Source organism: Protopterus annectens, chromosome 15.part0, assembly GCF_019279795.1.
Source record: "Protopterus annectens isolate FY-2018-M chromosome 15.part0, PAN1.0, whole genome shotgun sequence".
NCBI lineage: Eukaryota > Metazoa > Chordata > Ceratodontiformes > Protopteridae > Protopterus > Protopterus annectens.
Genome location: NC_056749.1, coordinates 700875974 through 700893639, shown reverse-complemented (window position 1 = coordinate 700893639; position 17666 = coordinate 700875974). Strand labels below are relative to the sequence as shown.

At 38.0% G+C, this 17666-nt stretch overlaps 1 protein-coding gene across 1 annotated transcript in view; it reads right to left on the bottom strand.

Annotated features, from left to right (window-relative positions):
- LOC122790020 (zinc-binding protein A33-like) overlaps window positions 1–17666 on the bottom strand; it is a 192957-nt gene that overhangs the window by 97604 nt on the left and 77687 nt on the right. Inside the window, exon 3 of the mRNA XM_044057556.1 lies at window positions 13051–13284. Within this exon, the coding sequence (XP_043913491.1) occupies window positions 13051–13284 (234 nt within the window). The remainder of the gene's footprint in view (window positions 1–13050; window positions 13285–17666) is intronic.

Genomic DNA, 17666 nt, shown 5'->3' with positions numbered 1-17666 from the left:
ATGTAAAATTAAAACTTGCTATATTAACTATTTTGAAGTCATTAGCAACAGTACCTTCCATCAAAGGAGTGTAATTCATCTCCTTTGAGGCATATTGTTCACTCGATCCATTCTCCATGCACCATTGTTTGTGAAATGATGGCCTCTGTTGTTCCTCCCTTGGAAAACAATTGTGACTCCTTGACCACTGGTTTGGGTATCTCCCTCTGGGGGCTTGCACAGCTACCTGCGCCCAAGTTCTCCTTCCTGTGCCTCCATTCTGATAAAGTTCCACATGCTGAAAACCCTGCTATGCCATGGAAAAATTATTATTAAACATCTGCTGCCTAGAGGCATTTGAAAGTGGTACACTAACATCAACAGTTTCTTTATCATCATCTAAACTCCTTCTCATCCTTTTTGGAGCCCACTTATCAACTCCTTGCTCATCCAATTGACTTACCTCAACAGTTTCAATGTACACAGGTTCTGAGAAGCTTGCTGTGGGTAAATCAAAGTTCAAACCCTCCTCATAATCCTTCCTATTACGATGACATTTCTCATTCTTCTTTTTACTCTGTTGCTCATTCTCTTTTGAAACCTTTTCTGTAATTAACTCCATTTTCACTACAAAATTCTCATTCAAAGCTGTTCTTTTGAGCATGTTATACTCTGCTATCACTGAATCATTCAGTGACTTCAGCTTCCGCTTCACTTCATCCAGTAGTAATTGAACATACTCTAATCCAGTATTCTCATTCAAAGCTTTCCATGCATCTACAAGCTCTTTGGAAAGCTTATCACCTGCAGGAAATCTAGTCACTATTAAGCCTCACGGTACCGTTTTAACTGACAAACAAGTCTCAGAAAAATAAAATATCCCATTGCAGCCTCTTAACTTTAACCATATTTTTTTCCATGGTATTAAAATTGACAGTCAAGTCTATTCTCAGAACCGGTTGGTTATGAATGGAGGCTTGTCGATTTTCAAGAAAGGGATTGACAGGACCTTTCAGAAAAACGAAGTAAGCAACTATACGTAAGAACAAAATCATGCTGTGCTCTGTTAATCTAGCCAGTGCTAGTGCTCCACTTCGGTATAGCTCCCAAAGGAACACCAGTAGCAGATGCTCCCTCCTCTCTAATAACATCGGCCACAACTCTTTCCACTCAACCATCGCCATCATCCAACAATGAGTCATTGGGGGTATCATGTAAAGTGAACCCTGAAGGAATGACCAAAAAACTCGAATTGGATTGGGAAGAGGAATTAAGAGTGGGAAAAGCTATAAAAAACAAATAAAAGGCTTTATACACAAATGAGCTGTACCAAACTATACAAATAAAAATAAAAACAGTATAAAATATGCTCAAAAATACAAAATAAACACTTTAGTGAACAAAATGTAAATTATATTACACCTGGCAAGTGCTTTCGTTCTAAAGCAGAAGTACATCAGACCAAGTTGCAAAATCAAATCAATCAAGATTAAATACCTACAAAATCATGACCCAATTAACTCAGTGTTTTAACCCCTTCCTTTTAGGCCAACTTTAAAATTCTCCCTGTCATTAAGACCTGGAAAAACGCAGGCATTCAGCCTAACTTGCCAACTATACTCCTTCCAGTCAAGTTCACTTTCAGCAACCCAACTCATATGAAAATTATTTACTTGATCTATTACAGCAAATCTATAAAAATAAAGCAGCATTTTTGGCCAATGCATTTGTAGAATCCTGCTTTTCTACAGCCCTTAAATGTTCATAAATCCTGAAAAAAACATCTGGTAGTTCGACCTATACAAAAAGCAGGGCATAATGCACACAACACTATGTATACAACATATTTTGATTTGCAATTAAATCTCCCTGAAATATTTCATAATTTCAACTAATAACATAATTTTTACCCCTTTTAAGGTACGCTGGCAGTAACTACAACTAAACTGTATTAAGTTAAATGTTGAGTAACTAAGCATAGCAGAATCTCCCACGTCCAAGAAAATTGTGTAAAACACCAACAACTATAAAGCTGAAATGGATAGGTGAAGACCTGTCAGTGGCAGATATGAAAGGGTACAGGATATGAGGTTAGGCAAAGACTGCAACATATTTGGTATTTGTGGAGACCAGCTTATGCTCTCATTGAGGGCTTGATGCCTCCACATTTGGGTAAGATGGAATGATGAAAGTTGCTGGATCAGTTTAGATAGCCCAGGAAAGTTTTTTTTTAGCTTCCTTTAGTGACGGATAAATTAGAAGGTAACTGAGGAATTACACTGGGTAGCTAATGCATCCCATGGAAAGTTTTTATTGGATGTCATAGTGATAGTTAAAATTGTAGTAGCAAACTGTTTCATTTTATTGGGTCAGATTTGTCTCCCTATGGAAGGTTTTATGCCATCCATGGTTATGGTCAAAACTGGTAAAATAAGTGAGATGCATCAAGGAGAGATACGCCATCTCTAAACAGAAGAAAAATAACAGTAGAAACAGCTGGGAGCAAACATTTTCCAGTGGGCTCTGTACTACCGATTAGTGGTGTTACTTTTCCCACAGTGGAAGATGGAAGTGGAATATATAAATGATTAATGAGAATTTTGGTTAACAATGGACTAAATGGTGTATATCCACTACCAATGATGGCATACAAAATTATATTACTGATTTATACAGCACAAATACAAGCTAATCTCTGCAATACCATACATGCCAATAAAGCATTTAGTTAAACACAAATGATGTCAGGTGTTTCAGTTTATTTGTAGAAACAGAGACCATGGCAATGGAGTCACCATGCTTAGTTTATCTGTTTCCACTTGTCCTATATTTTCTTCACTTACCTGCATTGTTCATATACTAGTGCCTATAACCTTTTGATTAAGATATTTATTTAATTAATATATATATATATATATATATATATATATATATATATATACACACACACACTCACACACACACACACACACACACACACACACACACACACACACACACACACACACACACACACACAGTGGATATAAAAAGTTTACACACCCCTGTTAAAATGCCAAGTTTTTGTGATATAAAAAAGGAGACCACAATAAATCATTTCAAAACTTTTCCCACCTTTAATGTGACCTATAACCTGTACAATTCAATTGAAAAACAAACACATCTGTTAGGGGGAAAAAAAAATAAAAAATGTACAATATGCTGGTTGCATAAGTGTGCACACCCTTAAACTAATACTTTGTTGAAGCACCTTTTGATTTAATTACAGCATTCAGTCTTCCTGGGTAGGAGTCTATCAGCATGGCACATCTTGACTTGGCAATATTTGCCCACTCTTCCTTGCAAAAGCACTTCAAATATTTCAGATTGTGAGGGCATCTGTTGTGCACAGCTCTCTTCTGGTCACCCCACAGATTTTCTATTGGATTTAGGTCTGGGCTCTGGCTGGGCCATTCCAAAACTTTAATTTTATTCTGGTGAAGCCATTCTTTTGTTGATTTGGATGTATGCTTGGAGTCATTGTCATGCTGAAAGGTGAAATTCCTCTTCATCTTCAGCTTTCTAGCAGATGCCTGAAGATTTGGGGCAAAAAGTGACTGGTATTTGAAACTGTTCATAATTCCCTCCACCTTGACTAAAGCCCCAGTTCCAGCTGAAGAAAAGCAACCCCAAAGCATGATACTGCCACCATCATGCTTCACTGTGGGGATGGTGTTCCTTTGGTGATGTGAAGTGTTGTTTTTGTGCCAAACTTATCTTTCGGAATTGTGGCCAAAAGTTCAACTTTGGTCTCATTAGACCATAACACATTTTCCCACATGCTATTGGGAGACTTGATGTATTGTTTTGCAAATTTTAGCTGGGCCTGGATGTTTTTCTGTATAAGAAAACGCTACTTTCTTGCAACCCTACCCCATAGGCCAGACATATGGAGAATACAGGAGATATTGTCACATGTAATACACAACCAGTACTTGCCATAAATTCCTGCAGCTCCTTCAGTGTTGCTGTAGGTCGCTTGGCAGCCTCGCTAACCAGTTTTTGTCTTGTCATTTCATCAGTTTTGGAGGGACGTCCAGTTCTTTGCAACATCACTGTTGTCTCATGTTTTCTATACTTTTTGATGACTGTCTTCACTGTGTTCCATGGTATAGACAATGCTGTGGAAATTTTTTTGTATCCTTCTCCTGGCTGATATCTTTCAACAATAAGATCCCTTTGATGCTTTGTAAGCTGTCTGCGAACCATGGCTTTTGCAGTAGCAGGCAATTGAGTAAATGTCAGGAAAATCCTACTAGGACAGCTGAACTTTATTTGGGGTTAAACAGAGCCTCTTTAATTGATGGCAGGTGTGTACGCAAGAAGACTGAATGCTGTAATTAAAGCAAAAGGTGCTTCAACAAACTAGTAGTTAAAGGTTGTGCACAGTTATACAACCAGCTTATTGTATGTTTTTTATTTTTTATATTTTTTCCCCTAACATATTTGTTTGTTTTTTAATTGAATTGTACCGGTTATGGGTCACATTAAAGGTGGGAAAAGTTTTTAAATGATTTATTGTGGTCTCATTTTTTTATATTACAAATACCTGGCATTTTAACAGGGGTGTGTGCACTTTTTATATCCACTGTACATATATATATATATATATATACTTATTTTTTAATTGCATTTGCTGACCAGGCAAGTTTGACTGGGTACAGAGTCCTTTCTCAGAGGAGACCCAGGGAGAAAAGCTCCAAATGATACACCTTATTTATTTATTTATTGCATTTGTTAACCGGCAAAGTCCACTGTGCCTGAAAAGAGCCCATTTTCAGTGGAGGCCCAGGGAGAAAACCTCCGCAAAGTTACATATAAATAAAATATAATCACATAAACAGAAAAGATAATCATAGAGTACAATTACAATGCCTAAAACTGGAAATAGAGGCAACAGTGACTAAGCTAGTGAATGATATTTACAATGGAGCATAAAGTGTATTCCAGTATACATGAAAGTAATATATCTGCAGGACACAGTGTGGAAAAAATTGCATTTTACAAGTGTATATACATAACCTAGGGAATAAAGACATTTTGTAACAGTTTATATGTGGTATAGAAATGTTGGTCAATAGTATGTGAAAAGTCTGCACAGTAATGGAATTATTACAAATGGTGCAATACGGCACAGATAGAGATTATTCTTTTGAGCAAAGGAAGATGGTCAGCATTATTCAATATAGGCACACAAATTTTAGTGGGCCAGTAGCACTGTATACTTTAGTAACCAATTTCATAATAAAGACATAAATTAGACAAAGTTGCACAAAAGCAACATTCTTTTATGTTTATTTTTTTTTCTAGTGACCATCTGGTGTTATAGACTAAAGGCTGAGTGAAGAAGGAGATAGACTAGAAATGACTGATAGTGAGAAGAAGCAGATGTCGGGGGAAGACGACTCTATAGGTTAACATAAGAAGGGTGAACTGAGTTGGAAAGTGGGGGGGGGTAGTATAAAGTAGAGTATAGAGAAGGGATGTGAGAAAGAGATCATAGGATCATAGGAGGTTACTAGGCTATTGGCCCTGAGGCCCTTATAAGCCCAGCAAAGAGTTTAGTCCATGTTTAGACAAATCAGCTCCCGATGCTCCTGTCCAGCAGGGACATGGGTGGAATCCCAGGTGTATATTTTCTGTTTCCCATCCAGTTATCCAGGTTTCACTTAAAAAGGTGTAAAGAGGTACTCTGCTTGTTGTGGAGAGGGAGTCTATTCCACAGATGGGGAGTCTCTAGGATACAAATCTGTTCTGTCAGCATGTCTTGTTGATGTCACAGACCAGGTTGAGGCCATGCGTGTGGGTTACTCGAGTGGAACTTGACTTGCAGATATGCAGCAATCCCATTAAGGTGGGGTCCGTAATCGCCTTGTATGCCAGACAGAGGTCACCTCTGAGGAGTCTGTATAAAACTGAGTAGAGGGACAGGACTTTTAGCCTATCTGTGTATGGCAGATGCTTGAGGCCCTGGATTCTCCTGGTGGGGAACCTCTGTGGTCTCTCCAGCTGCTGCATGTGCTTTGCGAGGTACACGCCAAAAGGGATGTTGTACTCAATAATGGGCCTTATAAGGGAAGAGTACAGGGATGTTATGACCTCCTTGTCCCTGGATGAGATACTCTTACTTATGAGGTAGGACATGTAGAAGGCTTTCTGTACAACAGCAGCAGCAACATGGTGGTCAAAAGTCAGGTTGCTATCAACCTGGGTGCCCAAATCCCTCACTACTGATTTTGTGCTTAGGACATTGTTATGAATGTGATAATCTGTGGGGATGTCACTCTCCACAATGGGGATGATGATGCATTTTTTGGTATTCTGCTTGAGGCCATGTTTCTGGCACCAGTCATTTGTCTGAGTGAGACCCTCATGGAGGATGTCCACATCACTAGGGGAATTGATGACAGCACCCAGCTTGCAGTCATCTGCAAACTTAGTCAGCCATAGCCCACTGGCTTTGGCCTGCATTTCAGAAAAGTATATCTCAAATAACAGAGAGATGAGAGGGAAGTTTAGAGGTACTTATTCAGGTTAGTGCAGGGGCAGAGCCAGAGATTCTGCAGGTATGACTTTAGCTTTTGTTTAAAATGTTTGCAATATCATTCTATGTTTTGAGAGAGGGAAGTATGGTGTTGTATGCTTTGGTGACAACAGTTTGAAAACAGATAGTCACCGTCTATCACTGGATTTAAAGCTATGGAGGAGCAGCATTTGGGTGGAACAAAGTGGGTCTGTTTAGTTTGCATGGATGGATTAGAGGTCACAGAGACGGACAGTTTGTAGATTTATAGATGAGGTTATGAGTGGTCACAAGTTGAGAGTAAGATAGTAAGTGGTGCAGTTTGAGCCAGTATAGTTGTTTGAGTGCTAGGCAGTGGTGTGATTTTTGTAGGTGGTGTACTGCAAGCTTTGCTACTTTTTGATAGCATTGATTAAGCTTTGAGGTCTGAGAGACGTCTAAGTTGATAAAATATGGGCTGTGTAGAAAAGATTTGGGAGTAAGAAGGTAGAGCCTAAGAGTTTTCTGGTTTGGTCAGTGAGGAAATTTTTGACTCTGCATAGGGAACCCATTTATTTTGGATGTGGTAGTCGATTTTTAAGCTATTGTAAATGTAGATGTCTTGCAGCTTAGTATCTGAGATGGTTTCAGTTTTAGTGTCATTTGCTGAGAGGATATCAGAGGAGAGATTCTGGGCTGAGACTTGTCTTGGGTTAAAGAGAATAACTTTGCTTTTTTTTGGGGGGGGGGGGTCAAGAAGATATTGAGCTGTTTAGCCAGGCTTTAGTGGAGGAGAAGGATTCTTCAGTAATTTGCTGCAGGTACTTAAGGTATTGGATGCTGCTTATGAGGATGGAGTTGTTGGTGTACTGAATTACTGTGGCCGACTTGGAGGCATCTGGGAGGTTGTTAATAAAGATGTTGAAAAATATGAGACTAACAATGGAACCTTGGAGGATGTCTGTGGAGACTGGGAGAAAAGGGGAGAAGTCTTTCTGCCATTTTAAGGCCTGTGATCTGTTACCAAAACAGCTGTTAAACCATGAGGTACAGGTTTTATCAAATCCTAGAGTTAAGAATTTTAGTAGGAGGATGGGGTATGAGACTGTGTCAAATGCTTTGGATAGGCCTATAAAAAAGGCAGATACTAGTATTCCTTCATTCTATGGGTACTTACTATATTTGTGAAATGTAGGAGGGCTATAGTAGTGCTATACTGAGGGTGGAAGCCATGTTGGGAGTAGTAGGATATAACGTTTTTCCATAGTGTTAGGATGCATGCTTTTATGACAGAGCAGTTTATGAATATAGAAATAGGATAGACTATAGACTTGGCAGCCATTTTTAGATATTTGACAAGGAGACTGTCGGGTACTGGGGTGGTGGGTTTTAGTTCCAAGAGAAGTTTTTTGATGGTTGAGGTAGGAACTGGTTGCAATGAGAACGGGCAGAGTCACCAGTTTTGCTGGGGATGGAGGGGCTGACAGGAAGGTGAGGTGTTTGATTAAGGATGTGACAAGATATCTTATAGAATAAGTATCTGATATTCATTATGAATAAAGTTTGAACATTTTCACTAAGAAATGAGATGACACATGAAAATAAATGGAAATAAGGTGTCATTTCTCTTTTCCATAATAAGCAATCATTAACACAAGTAGCTGGTTACACATCAAGAGAAAGGATGATGATGAATGGACATGTCTACCTGGGGAGCCGGAGAACATTTCTGTAATACGACCTGGGGAACTGGAGAACATTTCTGTAATACGACCTGGGGAACCAGAGAACATTTCTGTAATACGACCTGGGGAGCCGGAGAACATTTCTGTAATACGACCTGGGGAGCCAGAGAACATTTCTGTAATACGACCTGGGGAACCACAGAACATTTCTGTAATACGACCTGGGGAGCCGGAGAACATTTTTGTAATACAACCTGGGGAACCGGAGAACATTTCTGTAATACGACCTGGGGAACTGGAGAACATTTCTGTAATACGACCTAGGGAACCAGAGAACATTTCTGTAATATGACCTGGGGAACCAGAGAACATTTCTGTAATATGACCTGGGGAACTGGAGAACATTTCTGTAATATGACCTGGGGAACCAGAGAACATTTCTGTAATACGACCTGGGGAACTGGAGAACATTTCTGTAATACGACCTGGGGAACCAGAGAACATTTCTGTAATATGACCTGGGGAACTGGAGAACATTTCTGTAATACGAACTGAGGAACCGGAGAACATTTCTGTAATACGACTTAGGGAACTGGAGAATATTTCTGTAATATGAACTGGGGAACCGGAGAACATTTCTGTAATACGACCTGGGGAACTGGAGAATATTTCTGTAATATGAACTGCGGAACCAAAGAATATTTCTGTAATATGACCTGCAGAACCAGAGAACATTTCTGTAATACAACCTGGGGAACCGGAGAACATTTCTGTAATATGACCTGGGGAACCGGAGAACATTTCTGTAATACGACCTGGAGAACCAGAGAACATTTCTGTAATACGACCTGGGGAACTGGAGAACATTTCTGTAATATGAACTGGGGAACCGGAGAACATTTCTGTAATACGACCTGGGGAACTGGAGAACATTTCTGTAATATGAACTGGGGAACTGGAGAACATTTCTGTAATGCGACCTGGAGAACATTTCTGTAATATGAACTGAGGAACCGGAGAACATTTCTGTAATATGACCTGCAGAACCAGAGAACATTTCTGTAATATGACTTGGGGAGCTGGAGAACATTTCTGTATTACGAGAAAAGGAGCAAAAAGGTGCATAAGGTCTACAACGGCCATGAAGGTTGATGGGATATATCATTCACCCAAAAAGGAAATGTTTTAAAATTTAAAACCTAGTCTTCATGACATCAAATTATGAAAGCTTTAAAGTTTTCTTCCTGAGTTTGTATACGCATCATGGCATTTGGTATCTTAAGTGCCATGATGCATTTTTTCTGTTGATCACTAATATTCTATGAAGGATTTATTTTAATAAAAAGCTTTGTAAATGGAGGAGCTGTCCCATGTTAATTAACAGTATCTACTAGAGATATCAGCATAGGGATCATCTTTAATGGATGCACCCCATAACATATACAGTGTTGCATCCATTAAAATCAATGGACAAACTCCCTGTCCATACAATGACATCTCTGAGGGATAAAGTTCACCAAACGTCATTGTAGAAAAAAGCATATTTTATTGAGGATTTTATTATAATACACTGAACATATATTTATATATTTTCCCTCACCTCTTATTGCAATTTGTGTTTATACTAGAGTAACTTACCATTGATCTCTCTACAAACGGTCTAAAATTTCTCTACATATTAAATGATTGTCATAAGTTATATCAGTTATTATCCAATATTTTTATATAATGTCTAATTTATTATAATTATGTTTTGTTTTGTTTTAAAGATTGTAAAATTATTGCTCTTAAAATGTTTTGTAATAATTTGGAGCTTTTCTCCTCTGGCCTCCAGTGAAAATGGGCTCCTACCTAGTTGGACTTTCCCAGCAGTCAAATGTTAATAAATAAATAAATAAATTATACTGTTAGCGGGAAAAATGCATCATGGCATAAAAAACACCAAACTTTAAATGGAATAAGTGAGACGATCTTACTTTAAAAGAAGGGAAATGTGATTCTTGGTTCATAGGTTGAAATTTCAAACATACAAACAAATGACCTTCAAAAAACATGATTGTTGTAACTTCATATTGATGCTTTATACTTCCATATGCATATCAAAGTTATTTGCAAAGGAAGTCGATGACTAGCATCTTTAAATTGTAATGAAAACCTTATCCTATAATCTTGGCAGGCATTGTGTAACGTAAAGCTCATGTTTTTCTTCTATTAATACTTATTTTAGCATTAGATTCTCAAATCTGATGTCAGCACCCTCAGTGGAGTGTTCAAGACATAAACTTTTGAATAGAACTGGATCAACCATTGCCTTATATACCAGGCAAAGGTCATCTTTTAGTAACGTGAATGGATCAGAGTATAACAACAAATTCTCAAAGCCTGTCTGATTAGTTTAAGTATTACAACCCTGTGATATTTCCAGTATGCTCAAAGTAATGAATCATTGTACATTTCAAATTCCTTCAGGTGGCTTGTTCAAAGGTTACAAAACTCAACACTTTATACTGTGCTAGACTGGTAAGGTATAAAGTGCTACAGTGACACTTTATACTGTGCTAGACTGGTAAGGTATAAAGTGGTACAGTGACACTTTATACTGTGCTAGACTGGTAAGGTATAAAGTGCTACAGTGACACTTTATACTGTGCTAGACTGGTAAAGTATAAAGTGGTACAGTGACACTTTATACTGTGCTAGACTGGTAAGGTATAAAGTGGTACAGTGACACTTTATACTGTGCTAGACTGCTACGGTATAAAGTGGTACAGTGACACTTTATACTGTGCTAGACTGGTAAGGTATAAAGTGGTACAGTGACACTTTATACTGTGCTAGACTGGTAAGGTATAAAGTGGTACAGTGACACTTTACACTGTGCTAGACTGGTAAGGTATAAAGTGCTACAGTGACACTTTACACTGTGCTAGACTGGTAAAGTATAAAGTGGTACAGTGACACTTTATACTGTGCTAGACTGGTAAGGTATAAAGTGGTACAGTGACACTTTATACTGTGCTAGACTGGTAAGGTATAAAGTGGTACAGTGACACTTTATACTGTGCTAGACTGTTAAGGTATAAAGTGGTACAGTGACACTTTATACTGTGCTAGACTGGTACGGTATAAAGTGGTACAGTGACACTTTATACTGTGCTAGACTGGTAAGGTATAATGTGGTACAGTGACATTTTATACTGTGCTAGACTGGTAAGGTATAAAGTGGTACAGTGACACTTTATACTGTGCTAGACTGGTACGGTATAAAGTGGTACAGTGACACTTTATACTGTGCTAGACTGGTAAGGTATAAAGTGGTACAGTGACACTTTATACTGTGCTAGACTGGTACGGTATAAAGTGGTACAGTGACACTTTATACTGTGCTAGACTGGTAAGGTATAAAGTGGTACAGTGACACTTTATACTGTGCTAGACTGGTAGGGTATAAAGTGGTACAGTGACACTTTATACTGTGCTAGACTGGTACGGTATAAAGTGGTACAGTGACACTTTATACTGTGCTAGACTGGTACGGTATAAAGTGGTACAGTGACACTTTATACTGTGCTAGACTGGTACGGTATAAAGTGGTACAGTGACACTTTATACTGTGCTAGACTGGTAAGGTATAAAGTGGTACAGTGACACTTTATACTGTGCTAGACTGGTAAGGTATAAAGTGGTACAGTGACACTTTATACTGTGCTAGACTGGTAAGGTATAAAGTGGTACAGTGACACTTTATACTGTGCTAGACTGGTAAGGTATAAAGTGGTACAGTGACACTTTATACTGTGCTAGACTGGTAAGGTATAAAGTGGTACAGTGACACTTTATACTGTGCTAGACTGGTAAGGTATAAAGTGGTACAGTGATCTGTCTGGAGGATCCCATGAGCTGCACATGATATGTTTTTCCAGTTTAAGTACACAAATATGTTCATTGTTTAAAGTGATGCCTACCAATGTCCAGAGAACATAACTGTGTTGTTTTTTCTGATCTAACCATTGTTTTGTAATCATAATTTATGTTCTATTTGTGAAGTGTCATAATACTACATTTACTATAAGGACCTGCCGTGTTCAAACTTGCCTTTTTAATAAAAAATAACCAACAACAACCTAGAGTAATTAGAGCTGACTATGATGCTAATAAAATACTATTCATTTAGTAAAAATTCCTCGCAGTACCATGCTGTTTGCATTGTTTACATCTAAAATATCTATGCGGGTGCCTCTAATGACTGAACAGAAGCTTATGTGTGGGTCACTAATTTTCATTTTTTTTTGTTTTTGAGAAATACTATAAAGGTCCAGAATTCTTTCTGTCTTAGCACTATAAGTAAGATTTTATAGACTTTGGCATTTCTGAACAGAACACTTACGCAGCAAAGCAAACAAGACCAGCACTGAGGTCAACCGTCTATGGAGATACAACTATAAAACACAAAAACAAACTCCAAAGAAATACAGATACGTTGAATGCTAAAATGTGTTAACTCACAGAGCTTTCAGGTTCAAAAACCCTTCATCTGTTCTTTTTTTTTTCTTTGTGAATGATTTCATCCAGGCACTACCTGCAAATGGTCGTTTGTGATCAATGTATCACCCTGGTAAACAAATGTAAAATAAAATAAAATGAAAATAAATGCTTACAGGATGTGCTCAGATATCCCAAAATTGTGTTGCTAATTATATAAAAGTAACAGTTGTATAATTCCGTCTCTGGGTACTTTGTGACACATTTCTATGAAACTGGGTAATGTAAAGCAAGGCCACTTTGCCCCTCATAACGTCCTTATAAATAGGATATAAAATGAAACATGATGCAAGTATTTCTTACTTTGACAAAAAGTACAGGATTTTCCTCCTGCACTTTTAAATGAATGTCAGATATTTGCAGCTGAATAGTTTGAGTCATCTCTTCAATTTTTTTCAAGTTTTGATTCATCTTTCCCAGAATTCCTGCTGTTTCCTCCTTGAGCCTTTGCATTAGCTGCTGTTCCTTGTCCTGGAGAAATTGGTAAAGTCTTGCAAACTTGGATGTAATGTGCTGCTCCAATGTCTGGGATTTGTCCTGGAAGATAAAGGTTTGAATTTTAAATGGTAAAACTGATTCCAGTCAGGTTCACTAAATAAACTCATATGACATGGTATGCCAGCTTTATTTAGATCTTATTAATTTATTTACATTTGTTGACTAAGCTCATTAAAGTGATAAAAATATAAAGAAAAACATTCATAGAAAGACCATTCTTAAAGACCTATGCAAATTACTTAAAGCTCTACTCAGGCAAAACTCTGGCAAATAAGAGTCTGGTACATGAACTATATCATATTGTAAGAATAGAGACACTGGTTTGTAATGAGTGGAGAAACTCATTCCCTAATCCTACAGAACAAGATATTTCATGTATTATAACACAGAACATCATACATACATGCCTTGCACCCTGCACACCCCCACTCCTCAGGTAATGAGCAAGTTTCCCCACACCCTGAAACTTAAATATACCAACTATATGATTGCAAAAACACGAACAACTGAGAAACACCCTTCCTAGACAAAAGCATTACCAGCGCACATTCAAAGACTACACTTTTAGTGCATTCCTCTAAAAACAGCTTCACAGGAAAAATAATGTAATATTACATATATCTAAACAGTCACACTGACAGAGACACACACACACACACACACACACACACACACACACACACACACACACACACACACACACACACACACACACACACACACACACACACACCACTAATACATAAACTTTTAAATAAAGCAGTCAACCACATTACCTTAGATATAATTTAAAGCTGACATTCTTGAAAACATACATTTACCTACCTTCAAAAAAGTTTAATGAACATATCATTTGGCAGTAGCAACTATTTAGCATCTTGATGTGGAGAATGTGCATGTGCCTTTAAATGTGCACTCAAATTGTATACTATATTATGGAGTGAGGCAATATTCTCATAGCAATTAACTACATTACAAGGCCCTAATTCTCAATTACTGTGATTCAAAAGAAATGTGATGTAAGACACAACCCACTTGGATCGAACCTATGGGTTAGACCTTGTAGTGGTACCTTTTCCTAGAACTGAAAGTGGGCTTGTGAGAGGCCTATAGCCTTGGCCTTTCTTTGGGTTACAAGACAGCCTGTATTCCTCTAGGCTCTGTGTGGACTGAATATTGTTATCAGAAATGTTCTAAGATACTATTATCTTGTTTTTGAAACTGCAAAGCCAAGTAGGCTGATGTTTTAGTTTGTATATTACTGAAAAATCTGTTTATTCACATATGTTCTTCCTACTGTGTCTTTTTGAACTTATATTGTTGATGTGTACACAGGCAACTGCTCACTGACTTGCCAATTTTTAGTTCATAGCAGTATATCTGCTGCCAGGTGAAATCCATATTTGATGATGCTCCTAGCATGGATAACTAATGACTATAGTCATCAAAGAAGTACTGGGAAAAATGATGGAGTCACAGGTGAGGACTAAATAAATGTTTGCGCAGCTGCAACAACAGCTGATTATGCTTGCCAACATGGCTGCCCTCCGAAATTGTACAGCCTTTGAATAAATTAACCAATGATGATGATCTGAAATTTTATTTAATGACGTTTGAGCACTAGACCACAACAGGAAACCTGAGTCAAGCAGAGTGGGCAAGAATCCTGTCATCTCAACTGAAAGGAGAGGCACTGAAAACCTACCTGGGCATGGATGAGACTGATTGCATGAATAATGATAAATGTACGTAAGATCTGTTATAACCCTTGAGGCACAAACAAAACTATTTCATAACTGGACTTTTTAACACAGATAAATGGATAAGTGCGACAGATGCATTACTTAAAGCATATCATCAGCAGTAAAGAAAACATATTATAAATTTTAGCTGTAGATGGGTTTAAAAGAGCTTTGTCTAGCAATATAAGAAAATGCATACTGCAAAGTGATCAAAAGATATTTGAAAAGTTAACAAACCTTTAGTGGAATGCTTAACAGTTAATGACACAATTTTACAAATGAATTATCTGCTACCAAGACTAAAATTGCAGTTAGAAGTGTTATCTTCTTTTGTAAGATACAAAGCAGCAACTAATGTATTTATTTGTTACAAATGGGTGTTGATGGGGACACACTGCTTAGTTCTGCGGTACTAAAAAGGATGCAACTGTGAAAACTGAAATGCATGCTTTAAATCAGTTTATTTCAACATCTAGAATAATTGGTCACCGTTGTGTTACATACATTATAGTAAAACATATTATATTTTTAGAAGGAAGGGATGTTCAAGTCTGAAAACACAATTCCCCTCGTCAAGCTTTTGCTAGTATAAACATAAAACTACCAATAACCAAAAAGTAGAGATGTATGCATAAATGGTGACACGTGCAAAATTTTAAACATTGCTAGAAAAACGGTGACATCATGTCACTTTAACTCCCCATTTGTCTTGTGATGTAACATTAGGAAAAGGATTTCCTCATTTTAAAACATTATGGAAAAGTGAGTTAAAGGAGAAGCTATAGACATACCACGGCAAGCCGATAACACACAGTCAGTATAAGAACAGGGAAGTAATGTGGCGACACACAGATTTTCAGAATCAAAACCAGGAGAAACTACAAGAAACTACAAAAGGACACAAAATATGGTTATGGTTAGACAGTAAAAAGGAACCTGTTATATGCATGTTTGAATAATAGAGCATAGAAACCCAAATATGCAAAATATCAGTATCGGAACTGAAACTGAATTGCTATGAAGTTTTGATGTAAAACTCAGTACAAGACAGAAGTCGATGCAATGGCCGGGATTTATGAATGTCTACACATCATGCTAAGCTCACGTGGATGATGAGCAGCAACAAACAGGGTATGTGTGATTCAGGAAGCACTACAACATGATGCCCAGCTGGAAAACAAAGATTAGCAGAACTATATGCTAAAGACTGTATAATGATCCCTGCTGTATACTAAAAAAGTAAAACAAAATACATGTCAGAGCAATTTAGAATTTTCTAAAATTTGCACAATTATGCTGTGCTTGATTTAGCAGTGAATTCAGCTATATGTTTGCATTCGGCCACAGGAAAACTTTGAAATATGTTAAGGGTTGCTGCAACCATTGTAAACCTGTATCTGCAGGAGGTTATTACAGAATCTGCTGCTGCTGCTGATGTTGCCAGCCATCAGCCTTGAAGGCATAAGGTTTTTTACATCATGCTTAACCTTTCATTGCCTCCATGAAATAATGGACCGCTACAAGATGGAGAGGGACACAAACTGTGGACATGTGTCACCCCATCCTCGACCCCTTGGGAACCATGGAGAACCTGTCCCTCTGGATAGTAAGGTTTGTGTAGCTTCATGTAGTTTAGCTACAGGGAGCTTTCAGCACCCTTCAGGAGACATAGTGGGAGTTACACAGGCCTCTGCCAATGGAATAATCTGCCAGTTCCTGGATGCAGTGCGGCAACATATGGGGGAGCATATTTGGTTTTCACATACTCAAGATGAAATGACTAGCACTACGTGAGACTTCTATGCTATAGCCCACTTCCTGGAGGTAATGGGGGTCATGGACTACACCCACATTTAAATAAAAGCCCCATCTGTTGAACTGGGAAAGAGGCAAGTGAACCACAAAGTGTATCACTTTATTAATATCATGTGGTCTGTAATGCACCAGACATCATCTACAATGTGTGTTTAGGCTACTCAGGCACTTTCCATGACTCACACATATGGCCCATCTATGATGTCTACAAAGGTTTATAAGGGGTGACTTCCCTTGGGACAGCTAGTGGGGGGTTGCTGGATATGCCCTACAACCATTATGACTACTGCCATTACTACCACTATTACTACTTTTGTTACTACCACTACTACTACTGCCACTGCTACTACAACTATTATTCGTACCACTACTGCCACTACAAATACTACCACTACTGCCACTATTACCACTACTACAACTACTACTATTATTACTACTGCTATTACTACCACTTGTAATACCACCACTATTACTACAAACACTATGACTACTGCCCCTTCTGCTACTACTACTATTACTACTACTACCACCACTAGTACTATCACTATTACTACTACTACCACCACTAGTACTATTACTATTACTACTACTACCACCACTAGTACTATTACTATTACTACTACTACCACCACTAGTACTATTACTATTACTACTACTACCACCACTAGTACTATTACTATTACTACTACTACTGCAAAATATAAACAGAGTAAATAAACATTAAAAATGATGAGATATAAACAGGAAAACCAGACTTTGTATACTCATGCATTGTAAGGCAGGCTGTAGGAGTTGATATGTTACCACGATTGCACTCAGTGTGTGTTTCTGAGTCACCAAGTCAGAACGATTGATTCAATTAGC